Below are 22,271 nucleotides of genomic sequence, written 5' to 3' on the forward strand. Positions count from 1 at the left end.
ACCCTTCTTCAATAGACAATCCCAGAGAACAGTCCTGTCCAACGAATCGAAGGCCGCCCTGATATCAAGAAACAATACGATTGTTGGCCTGCGATAAGTATGACGGTGTTCTAACATTTGGCATGGGTATCATCTAATGACCTATTTTGGGAAGTCCAATATAATTTCGACTAGATTGTCTAGAGGAACATTAATGGTGCAGAATCTGCAATTATAATATGACTATTATATATTCGGAACTCATATATTGAGATAGTATTAGTCTACTTATCATAGACCGTTAGTTGACGGAATGGAATTGAATTCTATGTACTTATACACTATTTTATGTTTTAGGAAATCATGTTTACGATCCTATTACGACAATAATATTGTGAAGCTAATACTATCAATAGAGAAACTCACCTTTTCAAAGCACTTGCGACACATTTCTGCAACTTTCTAAAGAACCACAACTGACTGATTATTTATAGTTTACTCTGTTGCTTATGTGTGCATGTAAGTTTTTATCAACAACTTGTCGTCTCAAGCTAATCCAGATGGACCAGTTATCGTTCCACCTATCAGAGTATTTTCGTTGATCATGTTTCTTCGGGAGGGGTGATAAGGGTCTGATTTTTAAATCTATACCTATTGTGCTGAACAACAACAGTCGTTGCGATCGTAAAGGCTGTTCCAATTTCAAGTTTCTCTACCCCGTCTGAGATCTGTTGGTTCAATTGGTTATTTGGTAATTTTTCAACCTAGACAGTTAAACCAATGAGACAGCCCATGACCTGACGAAAGAGACTTTAAAAAATCTACGAAGCTCCAAAAACAGCGCTTATATAAGTTAAGATTTAGTAAATGTAATACTGTAATTATTATCGTAATATACAGCGTTTTACTCGTAATCTTAGAATTGACATTCAGTGATGTATTCAGTAGAATGTGAGTTTTTTGGTAAAATCTGGTGGAATGAAATAACTCTCATCAACTCGCCATTCAATATCTTATAAAACACTGAATGTACAGAAAACTAGATCGCAGTAAACAATATGTGACGACATGACCAAAATACAACGAAAATTATTTGAAGTCACTAAACTGTGGTGAAATGAGTCAATTCCATGAAATATTGGTCGTATGTAAATACACTGCTAAGTGATGTATCAACAACAAATTACACGTGTTTCAAATTATCCCAAATACATGTATGAATGGATGTCATTGATCAGGCGAGCTCCAATTGTTTAAAAGGAAGGAGATTTATGATGATGTATAAACCGATAAATTTTATTATTCTAGGAAGGTTGTCAATCCACTCTTAGTACAATTGGAACCGACCACTAAGCTGACCCACTTAAACAAAAAATTAAACATTTAAATTCACTCGAATGTATATACGATTAGCGAAACTTGAATTGAAACTGAAATTTAATCAAGTTTTATGTTTGTCTGTTTTATTAGTGAATGAAAAATTCTGAAAAAATTATTAGTTTTGACTAGGTCATCATAAATACTTAGTAAGTATACGTTACTTAATAATAATAAGAGCCTAATGAAATCCGTCTAATAAATCTAATCTGCTCAACTAAATATTAGTAAAGGAAACCTGGTTGTTCAATTTTCACTACCAGTAATCTGTAGAACATAAATTAATTCGATTGTATGAGAAGCATAAAAGCCAATGTTTCTGGAATTACATATGCAACAAGGAATGTCATGTATGACTTTTTTAACTCTAAAAACTGACAAATTTTGTCAGACTCAGTCAACATGAAATTCACTCAACACTAGTAAAACACTTTTGAAACGAATTAAATTCTGACCCCTTTGGTAATGCGAAGCTACTCACTGTCGAATTATTCGGTGTTTGATTTGAGGTCCTTTTAAATAATACTCCATATTTTTCTTATATGCATGTCACTGAGGATACGGGTGAATACAGCTAGAGTTAGTCAAAGGAAATCTGTTATCTAAGTTACAATATCTTGGCAAGCTTTTTATCCTGTGAGTTGAGTCAGAGAACGAAAATCTGTCTAGATCATCTATCTGAACTACAACTGTTCACCACGTTAAAATCATAGGAACAATTGCTTGTCTTGGAATTGCATTCATTAATGATAAACAGATAAAGTAAACGACTCATTCACATTACAAATCATATTTTAAACACCAACGTGCATCCATGTGAATATACCAAAAATACCTTATTCAGAATTAACTAGGTCATGAACACCCGCTAATTATATACGTTTCAGATTAAATATTAAAACTTTTCGGATAAGCTTCGATAGTGAAATTGTTGATGATCGTGATTTTTCATTAGTACATTTAATAATCAGTCAAGGGTAAATATATTCTAAAAGATTTATCACATATCTAATGAATATTTCCTAAATGATTGATCAGAACTATTGCATTCTTTATGAAATACTAATAGTAACGTGTGTATGAATGAAAACATGGCATTCATATCAGACAAATAATGAATATGTTTCAAACAGGTCGTATCATCAAATAATTCTTATTTGCTGACATATATGTCAACTTCTTAAAATAAATCAGCTGCGAAGATCATATCAACTTACTACTGGTTTATATAAGTCTATATATACATACATCGTAAATAAGTCAACTTGTATAGTAAAATTCCTAATCACAAATGTATACACCACACAATAATTCAACTTCACACTCATTATTAGGCAAGTCAACCGAATCTTTTTTCCATACTGTAGATGAAATGCATTTAATAAAAAAGGTAGTACGTAAGTGTAAAATAAGTGTATATACCGATGTTAATACTTTATTTGACACAAGTATGTTTGTCGAAAACTCTGCCTGTAGATCTTCTAGAGTTACTGCCGGTCCCAAGCTCGGGTAAAGGAGGAGGGTTGAGAGAAGGGTTAGCGACCCCATCCCGTAGAAAACTAACTCGCTATACAAACGCTAACCAGAAAAATCTATTCAAACCATCTAAACTCTGCCCTGGGAGTTGAAGGAATAATTATGACGCCACGGGATGAAAGCCAAGATTTTTAGGAAGTCACGAGGCGGACGCCCCTTCTAACAACCAGAGCAACACTTTTAATAGGTACATGGAACGTCCAGACAATGTGGGAGACCGGGAATAACAGTCATATAGCAATGAAAATTAGGAGATACAAATTGGTAGTACTTGGAATCAGCGAAACTCATTGGACACAAGCTGGAAAGCAAAGGTTAGGTACAGGAAAGATGCTGCTGTACTACGGTCACGAAGAGGAAAATGCTCCACACACTCACGGAGTTGCTCTAATGCTATCCAGAGAAGCACGAAATGCATTTGTAGGATGCGAATCTCACGGATCCATGATAATCAAAGCATCATTCAAAACAAAGAAGGAGGGGATCACAATGAATGTTATCCAATGCTATGCACCCACAAAAGGTGGCAACGAAGACATTAAAGATCAGTTCTTTTCGAGGCTTCAATCAATCAAAGCGAAGTGCCCAAGAAATGACCTCACCATCCTGATGGGAGATCTAAATGCTAAAGTTGGAGTGGACAACACAGGATATGAAGATATTGTCAGACGACATGGACTAGGAGAAAGAAATGAAAATGGGGAGAGACTTGCAAACCTATGTGCATTCAACAAATTGGTTATAGGTGGCACAATATTCCCACACAAGCGCATACACAAAGCTACATGGATCTCACCGGACCAAACCACAGAGAACCAGATAGATCACATCTGTATCAACAAAAAATTCCGAAGATCAATGGAAGATGTGAGAACCCGGAGAGGAGCTGACATAGCTTCAGATCACCACCTGGTTGTGGCCAAGATCAGACTGAAGCTAAAGAAACACTGGACAACTGGACAAACAGCACTACGAAGGTTCAATAAAACCTTCCTTCGAGAAACTGACAAACTAAACCAATTCAGGATAACTCCCAACAACAGGTTCCAAGCTTTACAGGATCTACTGAAACAACAAGAAACTACGATGGAGGACAACTGGAAAGGGATCGAAGAGGCATTAACTTCAACGTGTCAGGAGGTTATGGGTAGCAAGAAGCACCATCATAAGGAATTTATCTCTATGGGAACCCTGGACAAGATTGAGGAGAGTAAGAACAGGAAAATTGCAATTAACAACAGTCGAACACGAGTAGAAAAAGTTAAAGCACAAGCAGACTACGCAGAAGAAAACAAGCAAGTGAAGAAGAGCAGCGAAGCCGACAAGCAGAAATACATGGGACAACTAGCAACAACAACTGAAAAAGCTGCAAGAGAAAGGAATATGAAACAACTATATGATACAAAGAAGAAATTGGCAGGGAGATATAGCAAACCGGAGAGACCAGTCAAAGACAAAGAGGGAAAGACAATCACAGAGATTCAAGAACAGAGGAAAAATGGGTAGAATACTTCGAGGAGCTGTTGAATAGATCAACCCCATTGAATCCATCTGACATCGAGGCAGTACACAGACCTTCCTATAGCTGGCACTCCACCAACGATCGAAGAAATCAAGATGACAATCAGACAAATGAAGAATGGGAAAGCAGCAGGACCTGACAATATACCAGCTGAAGCACTGAAGTCAGACATTGAACTAAATGCAAAAATGCTTCACCTTCTATTCAAGAAGATTTGGGAGGAGGAACAAGTGCCAACGGACTGGAAAGGATGACACCTCATCAAAATATCAAAAAAAGAAGATCTGAGCAAATGTGAGAACTACAGTGGCATCACACTGTTGAAAGTACCAGGAAAATTTTTCAATAGAGTGTTGCTGAACCGGATGAAAGACACAGTAGACGCCCAACTTCGAGATCAACAGGCTGGATTTCGTAAGGATCGGTCGTGTACAGACCAAATTGCGACACTACGGATCATCGTGGAACAATCAGTTGAGTGTAACTCGTCACTATGCATCAACTTCATTGACTATGAGAAGGCGTTTGACAGTGTAAACGGGAGAACATTATGGAGGCTTCTTTGACACTATGGAGTTCCTGAGAAGATTGTCAACATTATCCAGAACTCATTCGACGGACTACTGTGCAAAGTGATGCATGGAGGACAGCTGACAGATCAATCTCCAGTAAAGACCGGAGTCAGACAAGGCTGTCTACTCTTCACCTTCCTCTTTCTTCTGGTGATTGACTGGATTATGAAGACCTCGACATCTGAGAGGAAGCACGGAATACAATGGACATCTCAGAATCGATTAGACGATTTGGACTTCGAAGATGACCTAGCCTTCCTATCCCATACTTACGAACATATACAGAGGAAGACAACAAATGTAGCAGCAGTCTCTACATCAATAGGCCTCGACCTACACGAAGGAAAAAGCAAGATTTACAAATATAACACGGAGAACACCAACCCAGTCACACTTAATGGAGAAACTCTGGAAGATGTGAAGACATTCGCGTACCTGGAAATCATCATTGATGAACAAGGAGGATCTGATGCAGATGTAAAGGCGAGGATTGGCAAAGCAAGGGCAGCATTTCTACAATTGAAGAACATATGGAAGTCAAAACAACTGTCAACTAATTTCAAAGTGAGAATCTTCAATACGAACGTCAAGAAAGTTAGTTCTACTGTACGGAGCTGAAACATGGAGAATTACTACATCCATCGTCAAGAAGGTACGAGTATTTATAAACAGTTGTCGACACAAAATACTCAACATTCACTAGCTGGATACCATCAGCAACATCGTTTTATGGGAGAAGACAAACCAGCTTCCAGCTGAAAAGGAGATTGGGGAACGACGTCGGAAGTGGATAGGACATGCTTTGAGGAAATCACAAAACTGCATCATGAGACATGCCCTAATTTGGAATCCGGAAGGTAAGCGGAAAAGAGGAAGCCCAAAAAAACACATCACGCCGGAAAATAGAAGCAGATATGAAAAGGATGAATAACAACTGGAAAGAACTGGAAAGTATTGCCCAGGATAGGGTTGGATGGAGAATGCTGGTTGGTGGCCTATGCTCCTCCACGAAGGGTAACACGTGTAAGTAAGTAAGTAAGTAAGTAAGTAAGTAAGTAAGTAAGTAAGTAAGTAAGTAAGTAAGTAAGTAAGTAAGTAAGTAAGTAAGTAAGTAAGTAGGTAAGTAAGTAGGTAAGTAAGTAAGTAAGTAAGTAAGTAAGTAAGTAAGTAAGTAGGTAAGTAAGTAGGTAAGTAAGTAAGTAAGTAGGTAAGTAAGTAAGTAGGTAAGTAAGTAAGTAAGTAGGTAAGTAAGTAAGTAAGTAAGTAAGTAAGTAAGTAATGTCTGTCGAAGATCATTTAATCAGTTTGTTGAATGGTCCTATAAAGGACTGTGCTTCGTTCGCTTTCAAGGTGAGTTGATGTCTAATATGAAAAAACACAGGGTAATATTATCAATCGGACGGAATATAATACTGCATAGCATGGTCTCTACATGATATTATGCTTTTTTTCATATTTCATGCAATTTGATTCTCTTTACGAATATAGCTTTTTTGTATTATTACAGTTATTATTATTATTATTATTATTATTATTATTATTATGGGTAATAATGTAGTTAAGCTGTATGAATTAAAAATTACGTTACATTTTCCTAAATATCAGTTTAATTTCTTTACCAAGTAATTTATATTTGAAGAAGTTTTCATTCAGTACAGACATTATGAACTGACTGACTAATGTCAAGTGAATGATGTTTATCATAGAAAATCAACAGTTTATGAAGAGAATTCAGACACATAGATACCATTGTGTTAAAATTAACGTCAAGTGAATAATGTTTGTTATTAAAAATAGGCTGTCTGTAACATGAAATCAGACACTTGGATACCACTGTTTTGCAATCGAATTAAATTATCGTTCAAAATATTACTCATAGAAAACTGAAAAAAAACTACATTGTTGAGGAGTATTCTATAACAAATATACCCATTGAAACATAAAATAAGAAAGATTGGTTCAGCGAAACGTTCTATTTTCGGTCAATTCATTTTCAAAGATGTACGATCGCAAATGTATATACTTATATTTCAAGATGATAATAATTACAATAATAGTATTAATAGAATTCTGTTAAACATGTTAACAGTGAGGTAGAATAAACAAAGGTATTAAAACATCATTTTAATTCAGAGAGTACCGCGTCTGAGATCGCGGATACGCAGTGATATGATTAAGTTTCGCTTTCGACTAATTGGGACCCAGCTGTGGAAACTTGATAGTTGGCCACTTCACTAGAGTTTCCCATAGATAGACTTCGTTGGTTTCATATAATCTTAGATATTTTCAGAACTTTCAGTAAAAACCCAAGGACTTTAAAATACCATAAAAATCCTATATTTTCTGTACATGAAACGAACCTTGGAGTAAAGTGCTTCCCACATATTTTGTGCCTTTTCTCTCGTCTTCAAGTCTCTGTATAGTTCTAGCTCGGGGGTTATGAAACTAGCTTAGGATCCGCATATAGCGTTCAATTACAAGACGTATCAGTATTAAACATTTGACTACCTTTGAAATTCAATAATCACCATTATCAACTATTAATAACAGCTGTCAGTTTATTCACAAATTATCTTTCGATGATCTACACATTATTATTACTCTTGTCACGATAACTGATAACTTTAGTTGCATTTCTATTTCATAAAAAGAAATTATCCCGATATACATTCACTAACAGCAGTATAGCAGGGTAATTAAAAGGATTTGTTTTTGTTTTTTTCGAAGTTAAAATTTTTTACAAAACTCAGATGGAACAATGCGAAAATAGTTAATTATTGTAAATAATAATCGGATGTAAAAATGTCAATTCTTACATCCAATAAAAGCACTTTATTCTAGTTCGATTTGAACGAATCAAATTACAAAGCTGCACCATTTACAACCAATTAAAAAATTATTACAGGTGACAAAATATTTGTTCATTTGCACTTGAGCACACATTTTCAAAAACAAATTCACCAGTCACCAATTGCTAAATTTTTTTCACATGCTTCATTTTCGAAAGCAAGGGTGGTAGGGGATAATACGAGCCGTGATTCTAATGTCAACCAATAATGTCAACCATAATTGATCAATCTGGATTAGCTTGAGACGACAAGTTGTTGATAAAAACTTACATGCACACATAAGCGACAGAGTAAACTATAAATAATCAGTCAGTTGTGGTTCTTTAGAAAGTTGCAGAAATGTGTCGCAAGTGCTTTGAAAAGGTGAGTTTCTCTATTGATAGTATTAGCTTCACAATATTATTGTCGTAATAGGATCGTAAACATGATTTCCTAAAACATAAAATAGTGTATAAGTACATAGAATTCAATTCCATTCCGTCAACTAACGGTCTATGATAAGTAGACTAATACTATCTCAATATATGAGTTCCGAATATATAATAGTCATATTATAATTGCAGATTCTGCACCATTAATGTTCCTCTAGACAATCTAGTCGAAATTATATTGGACTTCCCAAAATAGGTCATTAGATGATACCCATGCTTTGTACCCTAGAAATGAAGTAAAATTTGCTTTGGTATGTTAACCATGAGTTTTCATGAGGAGATGGACATCCGATGTATCTGTTATGGTTTCCATTCATATGAGAGCTTAAGACAATGGCTATGTCGTCCGATTAATCGACCGATATTTTAGCAGGATGTTAGGTGAGGTACCAAAGCCTTTAAGTGACATGCAACCAAATTGTCAGTAAACACATCATAAGACAGTATCGAAACAAGTGTGTCTGTCACAATTGCTGGAATTGATTCACACTATGGTAAAGTTAAGGCTCAGTCAAGTACTGAGATAACACTATGGAATCAATAAAGTGAAGTATTTTACCTTTTCAACCAAAAACATTCAGGGTTCGTGTAGCTGAAACTAATATTTAGAAAAATTAATCCTACACATTTTTTACAGAAATGGCCTTCATCGCTCTCCTACTATGATGACGAGTTGGAAGAAGAGACGTTAAAAGAAGACGATGGAATCAAAAATATCGTTGGAGGTCTTCACCAATTATCACTCCCGTGTTGTGATGGCAAATCGAAAATAAGATCATCAAGACAAGAAACCGAACATGTTATAGACGGTATCTGAATTTTTTGTTAAACTCATGTTGTAAAACTATGTCCCGGATGACCTAGGCTTGACATATCCAGGAGATTCATTTACTCACAATATCCACGTTTACATATTAATGAATGTGCTTTAATGGTTGATCTAGAATTCTGTTCAGTTTGATACGACAGTTCGGCCGATTAGTTAATTGGTTTTTATTCTTTTTGATTTTAGGTTGTATGACAGGCTTGGCTGTTGTAGGGGGTGTAGTTTTGGGAGCGGCTGCGCTGTTCGGTCTCGGACTCGCTGTTGGTCTCGGTTCAAAAAATTCGAGAAGTCGCAGATATTGACTTGAAATTTTATTAGATGTCATAAAATAAACAGACTTTTTTAATCCAAGCTTTCTTTTGACCAATGTTCCTTTCTACATCACTTAGTACTGAGTATTTGAGATATCATGAAGTTGGCTTGTATTAATTTGACATTTGTATTTTCTCTGGAAATCCAGACGATTACAATGTGAAAACTTGTTTTATCAGTGAACAATATCTGACAAGTAATTAACGGTTATATAGATATAAATTCTCAAAACAAATCGTGACGAGGATGGTGGGATAAAATAATTTTTCTACGTTTGACTTAATCTTATTTATCTTAAATGCAAGTGATGTCGAAAATACACAATACAAGTAAGCTTGAGGATTGGAAACGACATAGATGGTAAGCCTCACGTTGAAATGGACAGCAGATGCAATGTTATTTAGAATAAGCAGAGGACTGAGGATTTTCCATAGAGTTGACAAGTCGATAAAATCGAGATAGATGTAATGTGAGAATATGAGATTACTCGTACTTCTTCTCTAACTCATGTTAGGTTGTAAACGCATGGCAATGAAGTAATGAAAATTAAGTGAATTTATTATTCAGGTTTATTCACAATGAAACTGATTGCAGCTTGCACATGTTCTCCTCAATCATAAAGACCTGTTATCCTGTTTCTATATGTTTGTAAGTGTTCATTGGTGATAGTAAGATCTATGTATTCACTACCACACATTTACGTAGTGTGACCTAAATCTGTCATTATATATCACAGTTTTTCATGAGTCATAAACACAACTCAAATGTAAGTGAACTATTACAAGATGATTTAACACAGATCATAATATTACTGACTATATAGCCATATGTTCACACAGTCAAGCGTTTTAGAAGATTGTCGGATGGTATAATTTAGGTAAGGCGTATAAACACTCATCCGATAGAGTATGAGTTCAGTTTTTCATTTATTCATTCATTGCGACTACATGGATAGAGTATATTCGAATGCTTATGTCATTTGAGTGAAGAAACATCTGAAATAATAGATGTCATGTAAAGTCCAAGTATTTTATTTCTTCGATGTGATTCAGTACAGAAATTGATGAACCGTTACAACATCCCTTTTTTCCTGTTCCTACATTCTTCATAGTCTACGATGGAAGAAAACGCTAATTAAACATACATGAAGCCTGAAAGAGTTACTTGTTTATCTTCACTGTCTTTCTTGAGTAATAACTGCCATATGGATCTGAGAAATGAGTGAATGTGTTGTGACATGTATATTCAATGATTTTGTAGCTGTAAATAATTCCCCAAAATCAATAGCTCATTAAGTGTTCGACATTGGATGCTGACCACGTTGTTTAAGTGGACTTGTTTAGCTGAAGGCTTTCGGTCATGCATCCGCACCAGATCACGTTTCAACACAGCGTGGGACACAGCTCCTACGTTTCATTAGCCAGCTTATAGAAAAGGTCCTCGATATATTGGTAACGAATCAAATATATCTTTCCTGCCTCTTCTCGTCTGACTTCTGATTTCTATCTGACTGGGAACGATCAAACATAGAAGGTGCTACTGGTATCCAGTTGTAAAACTAGAATATCCGTTGCATCCTCAATTTTCATAAGGACACACTTTATATATCATCACGTTTATATTGAATATCTATTGTTTCTCTGTATCAATAGTGAAGAAACGGATACAATTGTTTGGTTATACACACACACTACCACGATTATTAAGAATAAACGCTATCTCCACTTTCTGTTCTTCTGCTTTGTTGAGCACAGCCTTTGATTGAAGATCATAATAGTGTTATAACATCCTTTTAGGCCATTCTACACTACGTTGGAGTTTTGACACGGATTATTATTGAATAATGCTACCGGATTTCATCTTTCTCATTACGCCATTGGTACCACCACGTACATAGGAACCCTTGCTAATCAAGTGAACTTATTTATGGTTGTTGTCTTAGAGAGCAGCTTACAAGTAGTATTCATTTCAAAACAACTGTCATCATTTTGTCATTTAGTGTACCATTATTATTGTAACTGTAACTTGTTGCCTTTTGCTTTGCTCATACATAGACATTTAGGTTTGTGGTGCTAGTTCTCTTTGCTATACCACTGGTAATTCTGCGTATTGTTATATTTTAAACAAGCTCTTTTGCTGGAATCCACCACAAATGTAGTTATTTTAGTTAGAATATTTCTGAAATGTTAAGTTGAATTTACTGTACTTCGCATATCTGTTTGTGTTAGGAGAACCAACTTAGTTGATTTCTGATAAGTTGATTCTTTGGATGCTCTCTCATGGTTCAGCCTCACATAGGGTAAATTATCATGGTAGTGACTCTAGTTGTTATTCAATAGCAGATGAAGTAAAAAATCTTAGTTTAGATAAGAAGCGTAGACTTGAGGTATCAGGACAGTGTGTAATACCTATAGTGCCTGCGGTAGTTCTAGAATTACCGAAGATGTAATAAACTATTTTGATGGACAACCAAAAGAGTACTGGAAGTTTATAGGACAGTTTGAGACCTATGTCGCGTCAAGAGTCATTGATGATAGTCAATGTTTGCTTAACTTGATACATGACTGTAAAGGCAAGGCAAAAGCAGCTATTGAAGTTTTTGTCTCGATGGAAGCCAGAGAAATTCTGAAACTTTTGTTTGGACAGACTCATGTAATAACCCGAGAAACTTTTGGAGACTTATTCAATACTGTAAATTTTGATTGTAATAATGCAGAACAGTTATCGAACTTGGCTATAAGAATGGAAAATTGCGCTATAGTTTTGGGACAGATGAGTTACACTGCAGATTTCAATTCTCCAGTCACCCTAAATAGATTAGGGAGGCTTTTGCCTCAACCCATGCAAGTTCAGTGGGCGGAACTGGTGGACAGGTTGACGGAAGACGATAGAGAGTCGACGTTTGCCGAGTTCACCCATTTTATAACAGCCCGTACAAGAGTGGCTGCTAGTAGATTTGGACGCTTGGCGGACCGTCGAACAAAGGGATATAACATGAAGACGAATTGCCATTCGCTATCGGGTAAGTGGAATATTTCGACCTTAGGAACTAAGTGTAATATGTGTTCTGACCACCACGCCGTTTAAAAATGCCCACGGTTTTCAGTGCTTACAATGAAACATCGATGGTCTCACATAAAGAGCAAGAGTATCGGCTTTGTGTGTCTTAAGCAAGGACATAAAGCTAATGAATTCAGACTTACGAAGCGCCGTACCGTTGACAGGTGTACGAAGAAAAATCACTCATTGTTGCACAATGGTTATACAGCCAACATATCAAAGGATAAACCTGGTACGGAAAACTGTTTTGGATTAACTAAGTCACCAACAAGTCATGTGTGTTTAGGAATGATCCCCGTACGGTTAATATCGGGAAACGCTGATATTGTGGGTTGCGCTCCTTTGGATAATGGTTCTGATGTAACATTGATAGGGTTAGATTGTTTGAGATCGCTCGGGCTGAAGGAAGACCAAGCATCAGTGGGAGTTTAGACTGTAGGTGGTAATAGAACAACAGAGGCCACGAAGGCGCCTTTTGAGATGTATTCTTTAGATCAGTCTGAACACGTTATAGTTGAAGGAGCTCTGATTGTGTCACGTATACCAGGGCATAGGACAACGAAGTCGGTAATGAACAGCCTAGTTAAGTGGCCGCATTTAGGTGATGTGTTATTAGATAGTCTAGTTTCTGGAGAAGTCTTACTGCTGATTGGTTGCGACGTCCCGGAAGCCCAATGGGTGTTTGAACAGTGGTTGGGTGGAAGGAAAAACCCGTACGCTGTGAAAACGTTGCTGGGGTGGACTGTGTTTGGACCTGCATCATGCCCGAACTTTAGGAAAAGAGTCGTAAGTCATACCAGTAAATTACAGACATTAGAATATCAAGTATGTAAGCTCTATGATGTAGAGTCTGCCGATGTCTATTCAAGTAATAAATCAGTATCAGAAGAAGATAAGGCAGCTATACAGATTGTTAAAATAGACACGCGCTTCGACAGTGGTCATTCCGTAGTTCCGATACCATCGAAAAAGAATTCAAATATGTGAGTTGTGAATTATGAAGTAGCAGACAGTAGACTACAGAGTTTGAGACGTAGGTCGTTGAAAGATGACGGTCCGCACATCAGGTACACTATAGGTATTGAGAGTAATTTTACTACGAGCCATGAGGAGAAAGTCCCTGGAATACAATTGCAGCCAGAGTATCGACCCTGTTGGTATTTATCTCATCATGCAGTGTGAAACTTCAAAAAGCCAGGGAAGTTGAGGGTGGGTTTCGATTGTGCCACCAAGTCCACATGGGTCACCCTAAACTACATGATTTACGAAGGACCAGACAAAACGACCGAGCTAGATTCCAAGCATATAAGAGGTGAGTTGAATGACATGAAAACAAGAGCTTACAGATGAGGTCAAGAGGATTGTAGCTTACAGAGAAAAATAGAAAATCTTCAAATGGAACTTAGTAAGTATAAACAAGATCATGATGCTTAACAGACTCTCCTTAGTGGCTACCATGTTTCAGAAAAAAACGGTTCGAAGAAACGAATCAAGACCTTGAGGCTGAGGCACTACTTCGAACTGATTTGGAAAACAAAATCCCCAGTCTTAAAAGGCAGTTAGATTTCCAATCTCGATTGCTCGATGAACGTGAAAAGTTAGTTGAACGTGGTTTATACGTTGAAAAAGCGGTCAAAGTATTCAAACAAGCCGAATACGGAAGTCGATTTACAGAGGAGCTTAGATCAATTCAAGATCAAACCGCTTCCGAATTACGATGGTACAAAATACAAATGGAAGAAATCTTTGAGAGCAAACGGGGGACGATTGAAGTCATCAGATAACCTTAGTGCGAAGATTCTAGTCGCCGGCGGTCTGAGCTGTTGATAGCTTGCAAATGTGCTGATGAACTTGTGGATGGCGTTGAGTCGCGATTGACTATGATCACCACTACAATAAGATTACGTGCCAGAAACCGACTTGGATCCCTCGATAAGCCGAAAACCAGAAAGCTGTTATTGGTCAAGATAAGATATTTATTGGCGATCTCGTGGTATCGAAAGAATACCGAGACGTGCCAAAGATTACAGGTAAAACGGTAGAGCGTAAGAGCGTTCGCACAAGCAAGATGGACAACGGAGCGAAAAGTGTTTTTGGTACGGTTAAACAAGTAAGTACAGTAAAACAATCACTGGTACAATTGGTTATAATAATTGTTCCCATTACACCAATCGCATTCTCGTCGTAAAAGTAGGTCATCACAAAGTGTTTGAGTCCAGGCTATCTTGCAGTCTCAGGGAAAATTCGAACCATGAAGAAGCCGAAAACTTATGAACTTGCAGACAAACACTTACTTTGGGCTTGCAGATCGCTTTTAATTTCAAGTTCTTCACCTAGGAATTGGGGTTTAGATCATAGATTATACGGCGCAGTAGGCATCTATTTTCATTAGTGTTATGTATCTAATAGAATGAATGCCACAAGCTGGAAAGCAAAGGTTAGGTACAGGAAAGATGCTGCTGTACTACGAAATTATCTTTACACACTTAGAACCTGAATTAAAGAGGTTAAAATTTGTTGCGTGAAAGTGGTTATCAGTTTTCCGTAACAAGTTCACTGAAGAGAGGATGAAAGTATTTGTGTTGGTGATTGGATGTATTCGATTTGTATTAATGGATACGACTTTTAACTGCGAAAGACGAAAGGATAACCACAAATATGATCTTGATTTATCGAGTGGTTCATGGCTTTCTTTCGTCTTTAGACTTTAGTCCAGCTTCGGCTGAAGAACATATGGTCACAGGTTGTCGGACTTCAAAACCACAAAAGAAGTCACATAATCCGTTTTGTGGGATTGGGTAACCAAGTTTAGTAAATGGAAACCTATGAGGACAAATCAGATAGATCAGGAAGACCTGGAAAGAATTCTGACTTTAAATATGAAACCCGAATGTGAAAATGAATAGTTTAGTCAAATGCTATATGCGACGATCAACTGAAAATAACAGAAGCACCAAATACAAGTACGGTTCAGTTGCAATAAATACAGGTTTCTAGCTATGTACATGAACTTTTTTCACAGGTTTATTAGTCTCTAGACACTTATATGGCACTTTTAAATAGCAGCTGATTAGAAACCAATTAAAGTATGGTGTCTGGATACATAAACAAGCTGTTTGTCCCCTAAACCACAACAATCTGTCTGTTATTTTCCAATTAGACTGTGTCCATAGTAGGAGCAGAAACAATAACGTGTATGGAAACTCATTACTTCTTTCGCCGAAAACTTAGCTAATTCGATATTGAGAAAAAGATCGTCAAGTCGCCATAAATCATATGATTATTCTGGTCGGCTATGGATAATCATTAGTTAACTGTGATGTTTAAATAAATCAATGACTTCTTTGTATTGATGACTGTTGTAATTTTGAATTCCAAATACAATACATTCGTTTGTGCTCATCTTGTACTTCTTGATTAAATTGCGTTGATGATGCAACGGATGTTCTAGTTTTGCAACTAGCTACCAGTAGCACCTTCTATATTCGATCGTTCCCAGTCAGATAGAAATCAGAAGTCAGACGAGAAGAGGCAGGAAAGATATATTTGATTCGTTACCAATATATCGAGGACCTTTTCTATAAGCTGGCTAATGAAACGTAGGAGCTGTGTCCCACGCCGTGTTGAAACGTGATCTGGTACGGATGCATGACCGAAAGCCTTCAGTTAAACAAGTCCACTTAAACAACATGGTCAGCATCCAATGTCGAACACTTAATGTGCTATTGATTTTGGGGAATTATTTACAGCTACAGATCACTCCCCCCCTAGTGAGGTAGTGATGCCCCTAAGACGTGACCAGCCAGAAGTTTAAACCCAACGAGTTTGTCGTTGGTAAACACCCTTCTGATAGCTTGCTTCGTTTAGCAGCGTCTGGTCGTCTTTCCTTAAACTATGGGACCAAAATGTACAACATAGCAATAAAGAAATATAGTACAATGAAAAATTCCGGTTCCTTGCGAAACTTCGTCGTTCTTTTCCAGCCGTCCTGGAAAAGAGGAAAAATAGAACGTGTGAGTGCATGTCAAAAATACACTCGTACTTGCGTAGGGACACAAGATGAGCGGGAAAAAAATGAATAAACTAATACACTTACAAAAAGCGTAAAAGCGATCGGAAAAAAATGGTTTTCTTTTGGTTTTTTTTATATATAAAAATATATATATACGCTCAAAAAAAGATAGAAAATGTTTTGTTTTTTTGTTTTTTTATATAAATAAAAAAAATGAGCATATTAAAAAAAATTTTATAATAAACTATGAAAGGGTAATTCAAGATAAAGCTTATGTCCTACGTGCAATATTCGTTAAGATGTTCTGGAAATCTTACTCGTCTTCCAGAACGCGTTGTTTTAGGTTTATCTATCGACGTTGACGAAGTATCAAGTTGTGTGTCGGCTGTCGTGTAGGGTACTACGAGTGTAGTAGCTGTGTCGTTTGCTTGTACAGAAGGAAAATCGACGTAGCTAGGGTTTCCTTCTAAGTACGCTGCTTTGAGTCGGTCGATACTGATGCTATCGTTCGTACCGTTCTTATCGACTACATAGTACTTAGGTTCACGTTGAAGAACTTTGAAGGGTCCTTCATATGCTGATTCGAGGGGTCGTCGATGTGAGTCTCGACGAACGAAGATGTGTGTACTATGTCGTAATTCGGGTTGAACGAAAACATCAGTTGATTGAGGTCGAGTGTGAGCAGGTTTAACTGAACGCATAGCGTTTGAAAGCCTACTCGTGTAAGAGTTTAGATCCATGTTCAATGAAGAAGCTGAAGGATCCACGAATTCTCCTTGGAGTCGGAGTGTCGTTCCGTAAACGAGTTGAGATGCCGTGTATCCAGTGTCAGCTTTCACTTCATTGCGGATACCTAGCAAGACGAGTGGAAGAGCGTCTGTCCACTGTGAAACGTTTGAAGCTGATAATGAAGCTTTTAGTTGTCGATGAAAACGTTCTACCAACCCGTTTGCTTGTGGGTGGTAGGCGGTCGTTTGGAAGCGCGTGATTCCTAAAAGTGAGGTCAGACAACGGAAAAGTCCAGGTTCGAACTGGCGTCCGCGGTCTGTAGTGATGGTTGAAGGGCAGCCGAAATTTGCTACCCATCGTCCGACGAAAGCGCGGGCCACGGTTTCAGCAGTAATGTCCTTAATCGGTACTGCTTCTGGCCATCGAGTAAAACGGTCTACGCATGTTAAGAGATATGAGTATCCGTTTGAGTCGGGTAAGGGTCCTACCAAATCTAGATGGACGTGGTCGAAACGAGCGTCAGGGGTTTTGAAAGAGCCTAAGGGACATTTGTTGTGTCTTATGACCTTAGATTTCTGACAGCTTACACAGGAGCGTGCCCACTCCCTCACGTCTTTATTCATGCCAGGCCAACAAAAGCGTTCGGCTATAAGTTTGACTGTTGCACGAGCACCTGGGTGAGAAAGATTGTGCAACGTATTGAAGACGTTGCGTCGATAATGTTTTGGTACTATTGGACGATCCCTACCTGTAGATGTGTCACAGAGTAAGGTTTCCTTATCTGTTCCCATCTGCTTAATACGTAGTTTAAGAGTTGTCGAGGATAACTCATGCTGAAGATCAATGTCTTCTTTTTGAAGCTGAGCGAGTTTAAGAAGGTCGAGACCTTGGAAACTGTTCAAGGAACTAATTCGAGACAAGGCGTCTGCGACTACATTGTTAGCACCAGAAATGTGTTGTATGTCTGAAGTAAACTGCGAAATGTAGTCGAGTTGTCGAGACGCTCGCGGTGAGTACGTGTCTGAAGATGAATTTAAAGAGAAGGTAAGAGGTTTGTGATCGGTAAAAAGCGTGAATTCTCTTCCTTTGATGGAATGTTGGAAATGCCGTACAGCACAGTACATAGCTAGGAGTTCCCTACCGAACGTGCTGTACCTAGATTCCGCGTCTAGCAACCGTCTGGAGAAAAATCCTAAAGGTTGCCACGAGTTGTTAACCCATTGTTGTAAGACTCATCCGATTGCTGAGTCGGATGCGTCTACTGCGATACTAATGGGCGCCTGAGTGTCCTGATGAGCAAGCAGGGTTGCTTTAGCGATGTGTTCCTTAACTGTGGAGAATGCTTTTTGGGCAATGTCGTCTAGACTAATTGATTTCGCATTTCCACGAAGCTGATCGGTTAACGGTTTCATAAGGGATGCGCATTTGGGTATGAACCGTCTATAGAAACTTACGAGTCCGTTAAAAGTTCGTAAGCGCTTGATCGTGGTCGGTTCTGGGTAATCCAGAATGGCCGCCACTTTGCTCCTAAGGGGTCGGATGCCTTGGGCATCAATAGTGTGTCCTAAGAAGTCCAAGGAGTTAGTCCCGATTTGGCATTTCTGAATGTTGACAGTAATGCCATGCCTTTTGAGTCGATTGTAAACGATGTCCAGATGATGGAGATGTGATTCTCTGTCCGAACTTGCTATGAGACAGTCATCAACATACGCAGGTACGAAGTTGAGACCTCGGAAGACATCGTCGATAAACCTTTGGAAGGTTTGAGCCTCATTTCTTAAACCAAAAGGCATTCGTAGAAATTCGTAAAGACCGAAAGGAGTGATGATGGCGGTTTTAGGAATGTCGTCAGGTGCCATCGGTATTTGGTTATAAGCTTTAACCAAGTCGATTTATGAAAAGACAGTTGTGCCTTTCAAGGTAGCTGTCAAATCGTGAATATGAGGCAGCGGGTAACGATCGGGAATGGTTTTAGTATTCAGACGCCGATAATCACCAGTTGGCCGCCAATCATTGCTGTCCTTTTTAGGGACCATGTGCAATGGGGATGCCCATGGACTATTCGATGGTCGAATTATCCCTAGGTCCATCATGTGGTCGAATTCGTTTTTAGCTAACCTAAGCTTCTCGGGAGCGAGTCTTCGAGCTTTCGAAAATACAGGTGGTCCTGTAGTCGAGATGTGATGTGTAACATTGCTGGTTACACAAGGTAATTTCGATTGCGATTGGTATATCCCGGGGTATTTGTCGAGTACTGATTGGTATGAGGGGTCTATGGTGTGCTTAATCGTGACTGGGGATAACCTGCAACCAGAACAAGGAGTTACGCAAACAGATAGTTTAGTGTTTCCATCTATTAACCTTCGTGAGCGTGTGTCGATGAGTAGATTGTGGTGTTGTAACAGGTCTATACCAATGATTGGCATGGAGACATCTGCAACCACGAAAATCCAGTGTATGGGTTTGCGTAAACCCACGCTAAGGTAGACGTACCTTTTACAGTAAGTAGCGATCGGCTTTCCGTTTGCCGCCTGTAAACTTAAAACAGACTCGCGAAGTCTGTCGTCGGGATTTGCTGGAAGAACGCTAACTTCTGCACCAGTGTCGACGAGGTAGCGAACTTTCGTAGTCACATCCGTGACATATAACAGACGGCTATGTCCGCCGGCTACGGTTGCCGTTAACGCGTGCCGGCTGGGAAGTTTCCCGAACTGTTTTTCGTGTCACTCGATTTTGGGGTCGGATAATTGCAAGGTTTCCTGCAGTTTCTGGAAAACTTACCGTACTGGTTGTGATACCAGCACCAGTCGGGGTTGTCTGTCTCTCGTGGTCGAGAGACAGATCTCTTACGTGAAACGCTCCTACGTGGGGATTTTGACCGACTACGGTCATTACGAACTCCAAGATATCTTGTAAGCGTGTGACATAGTTCGGCCATGTCAGTCGAGGTCGATTGGGGTTTTTCTTTGATGGAAAAAAACCTCGACCTTAGAAAATTTGGTGATTTCCAAGGTTCGATCGGCAGATGCAGCTAGTTCATCTATGGCATTGCTTTGAAATGAAACAAGCACTGCCTGCACCTGTTGAGGGAGTTTAGACAAGAAAAGTTGTCTAAATAGGCCATCATCGAAAGTTCGTTGGCCGATGACTTCTCTCATTCTAAGCAACATGTCCGTCGCAGAACCATGTTGCAAGTCGATATTGTTAAGGAGTTGGTCTAACCGTTGTCGATCAGTTAGGTCTCCGCGTCTTAAAATCGATAGTTTAATCGTTTCGTAAGGTTCGGGAACATCACTAGTAAACATACTAGGTGTTACGTACCTGTTAAACTCGCGCGGTAACGCCTTAACTACCGCGAGGAAACGTGTGCGCGAGTCCGTGATTCCGTGCATGCAAAAATCGGCTTCTGCATAGCAGAACCAGGACTCGATATTGTCGGGCCAAAATGGCGTTAACTGAATCGAAATAGGGGGAATAGACTTAAACTTAAGAACCTTAGGAGAGTGTTCCGTCATAGTAATATAGATAACGAAAAATGTCTAATTAAAATATATCCGAGAAAAAAAATTCGCGAAAAAAAGTATATCACAATATATAAAATTCAAATAAAGAATAACAATAATAATATTCCAAAATGGAACAGACTCACAGTATATTGACTTGGTGTACCAGATCACGTCGGTCTCACCAATGATGATGCAACGGATGTTCTAGTTTTGCAACTAGCTACCAGTAGCACCTTCTATATTCGATCGTTCCCAGTCAGATAGAAATCAGAAGTCAGACGAGAAGAGGCAGGAAAGATATATTTGATTCGTTACCAATATATCGAGGACCTTTTCTATAAGCTGGCTAATGAAACGTAGGAGCTGTGTCCCACGCCGTGTTGAAACGTGATCTGGTACGGATGCATGACCGAAAGCCTTCAGTTAAACAAGTCCACTTAAACAACATGGTCAGCATCCAATGTCGAACACTTAATGTGCTATTGATTTTGGGGAATTATTTACAGCTACAGCGTTATTCCTGGGATTACTAGTTTATACTACAATTCAAATACTTCTGATTATCATATTAACACAACTGCAATGACTCTGTAGACTAGACAGTAACGTCGGTTCACCTTAAAATCCGACGACGCAGATATCAATCTTGCATTAGGTTGTAACCTGATTGTTTGTATACATTAGTAGGTTGCTGATTTATTAATCAATACCGTTTGGAGTCAATAACCGTTTTGTCCGAGAGCGTAAATAAATGAACCTGAGCGAGTTAATTTGGCTAGCTTAGAGTCCACACCATAGGTTGATGAAACGACAAGGATGCCCGAAAGTGCATCTTCAGTTGATCGGGTCATAACTCAGAAGGACATGGTGGAATCTTGAATATCTGTTGGGGTATTGGCTTGGAAAATTGTTTGTCGCTACAACCTAATCCACTAAATAATTATACACTGGATGCGGAACGTGGCTTCGAGCTCTGAATAATATGTAACTCTTCTTTAACCAGATCGAGAAATTTTACAGATTAAAGCAGATGGTCTTCAGATCTAAGAATAAAAACAACCCTATCGGAGTATTGGTTCGTTGTGCTAAGACATTAAATATTGTGACTCTTTTCTAGAACAATAAAGGTCAGTAATTTAGATTCTAAAAGAATATCAGGGTTGGCCGAAAGACAAAAAAACGATAGACAGAAATTCTAAGTAGGTTCTATGGGAACAAGATACATATCCGTGAACTAATGGTGAGTATCTCACTAACGTAGATGATTTATGTCAAATGATTGGGGACCTACTGAGTTAAATGGGAATGGTGTGACTAACAACTAACTTCGAAGTCGCGCCTTTCAGTCAGCACCTAATGTGGATTATCCCTCCGTCGTATCAAGGTACTCTGTCTGCTTTGGAACCGTATAACACAAAGGACGTTATTACGGAAATATACTGGTAAGGATGAGTACAGAGGAGATAGCGAGGCTACTACCACATGATCCAGTCCATGGAGTACGATTAATTAATGGGCGTTGGTTGTCCTTGACATTGATGGGGATAGATGATCTGTTCG

At 38.5% G+C, this 22,271-nt stretch overlaps 2 protein-coding genes across 2 annotated transcripts; both read left to right on the forward strand.

The window, feature by feature from the left end:
* Positions 1-8,174: 8,174 nt before the first annotated feature.
* Smp_124890 (hypothetical protein) lies at positions 8,175-9,394 on the forward strand (the record flags this gene model as incomplete). The annotated part of the gene is made up of 3 exons (XM_018794117.1): positions 8,175-8,198; positions 8,904-9,075; positions 9,279-9,394. The coding sequence occupies 3 exons, from the start codon at positions 8,175-8,177 to the stop codon at positions 9,392-9,394; spliced, it is 312 nt and encodes a 103-aa protein (XP_018648562.1).
* Positions 9,395-9,650: 256 nt separating this feature from the next.
* Smp_124900 (hypothetical protein) lies at positions 9,651-14,248 on the forward strand (the record flags this gene model as incomplete). The annotated part of the gene is made up of 2 exons (XM_018794118.1): positions 9,651-9,653; positions 13,913-14,248. 2 exons carry the CDS (start codon positions 9,651-9,653, stop codon positions 14,246-14,248), a joined length of 339 nt encoding a protein of 112 aa, XP_018648563.1.
* Between the last annotated feature and the right edge of the window lie 8,023 nt (positions 14,249-22,271).

Source organism: Schistosoma mansoni, chromosome 1, assembly GCF_000237925.1.
Source record: "Schistosoma mansoni strain Puerto Rico chromosome 1, complete genome".
Classification (NCBI taxonomy): Eukaryota; Metazoa; Platyhelminthes; class Trematoda; order Strigeidida; family Schistosomatidae; genus Schistosoma; species Schistosoma mansoni.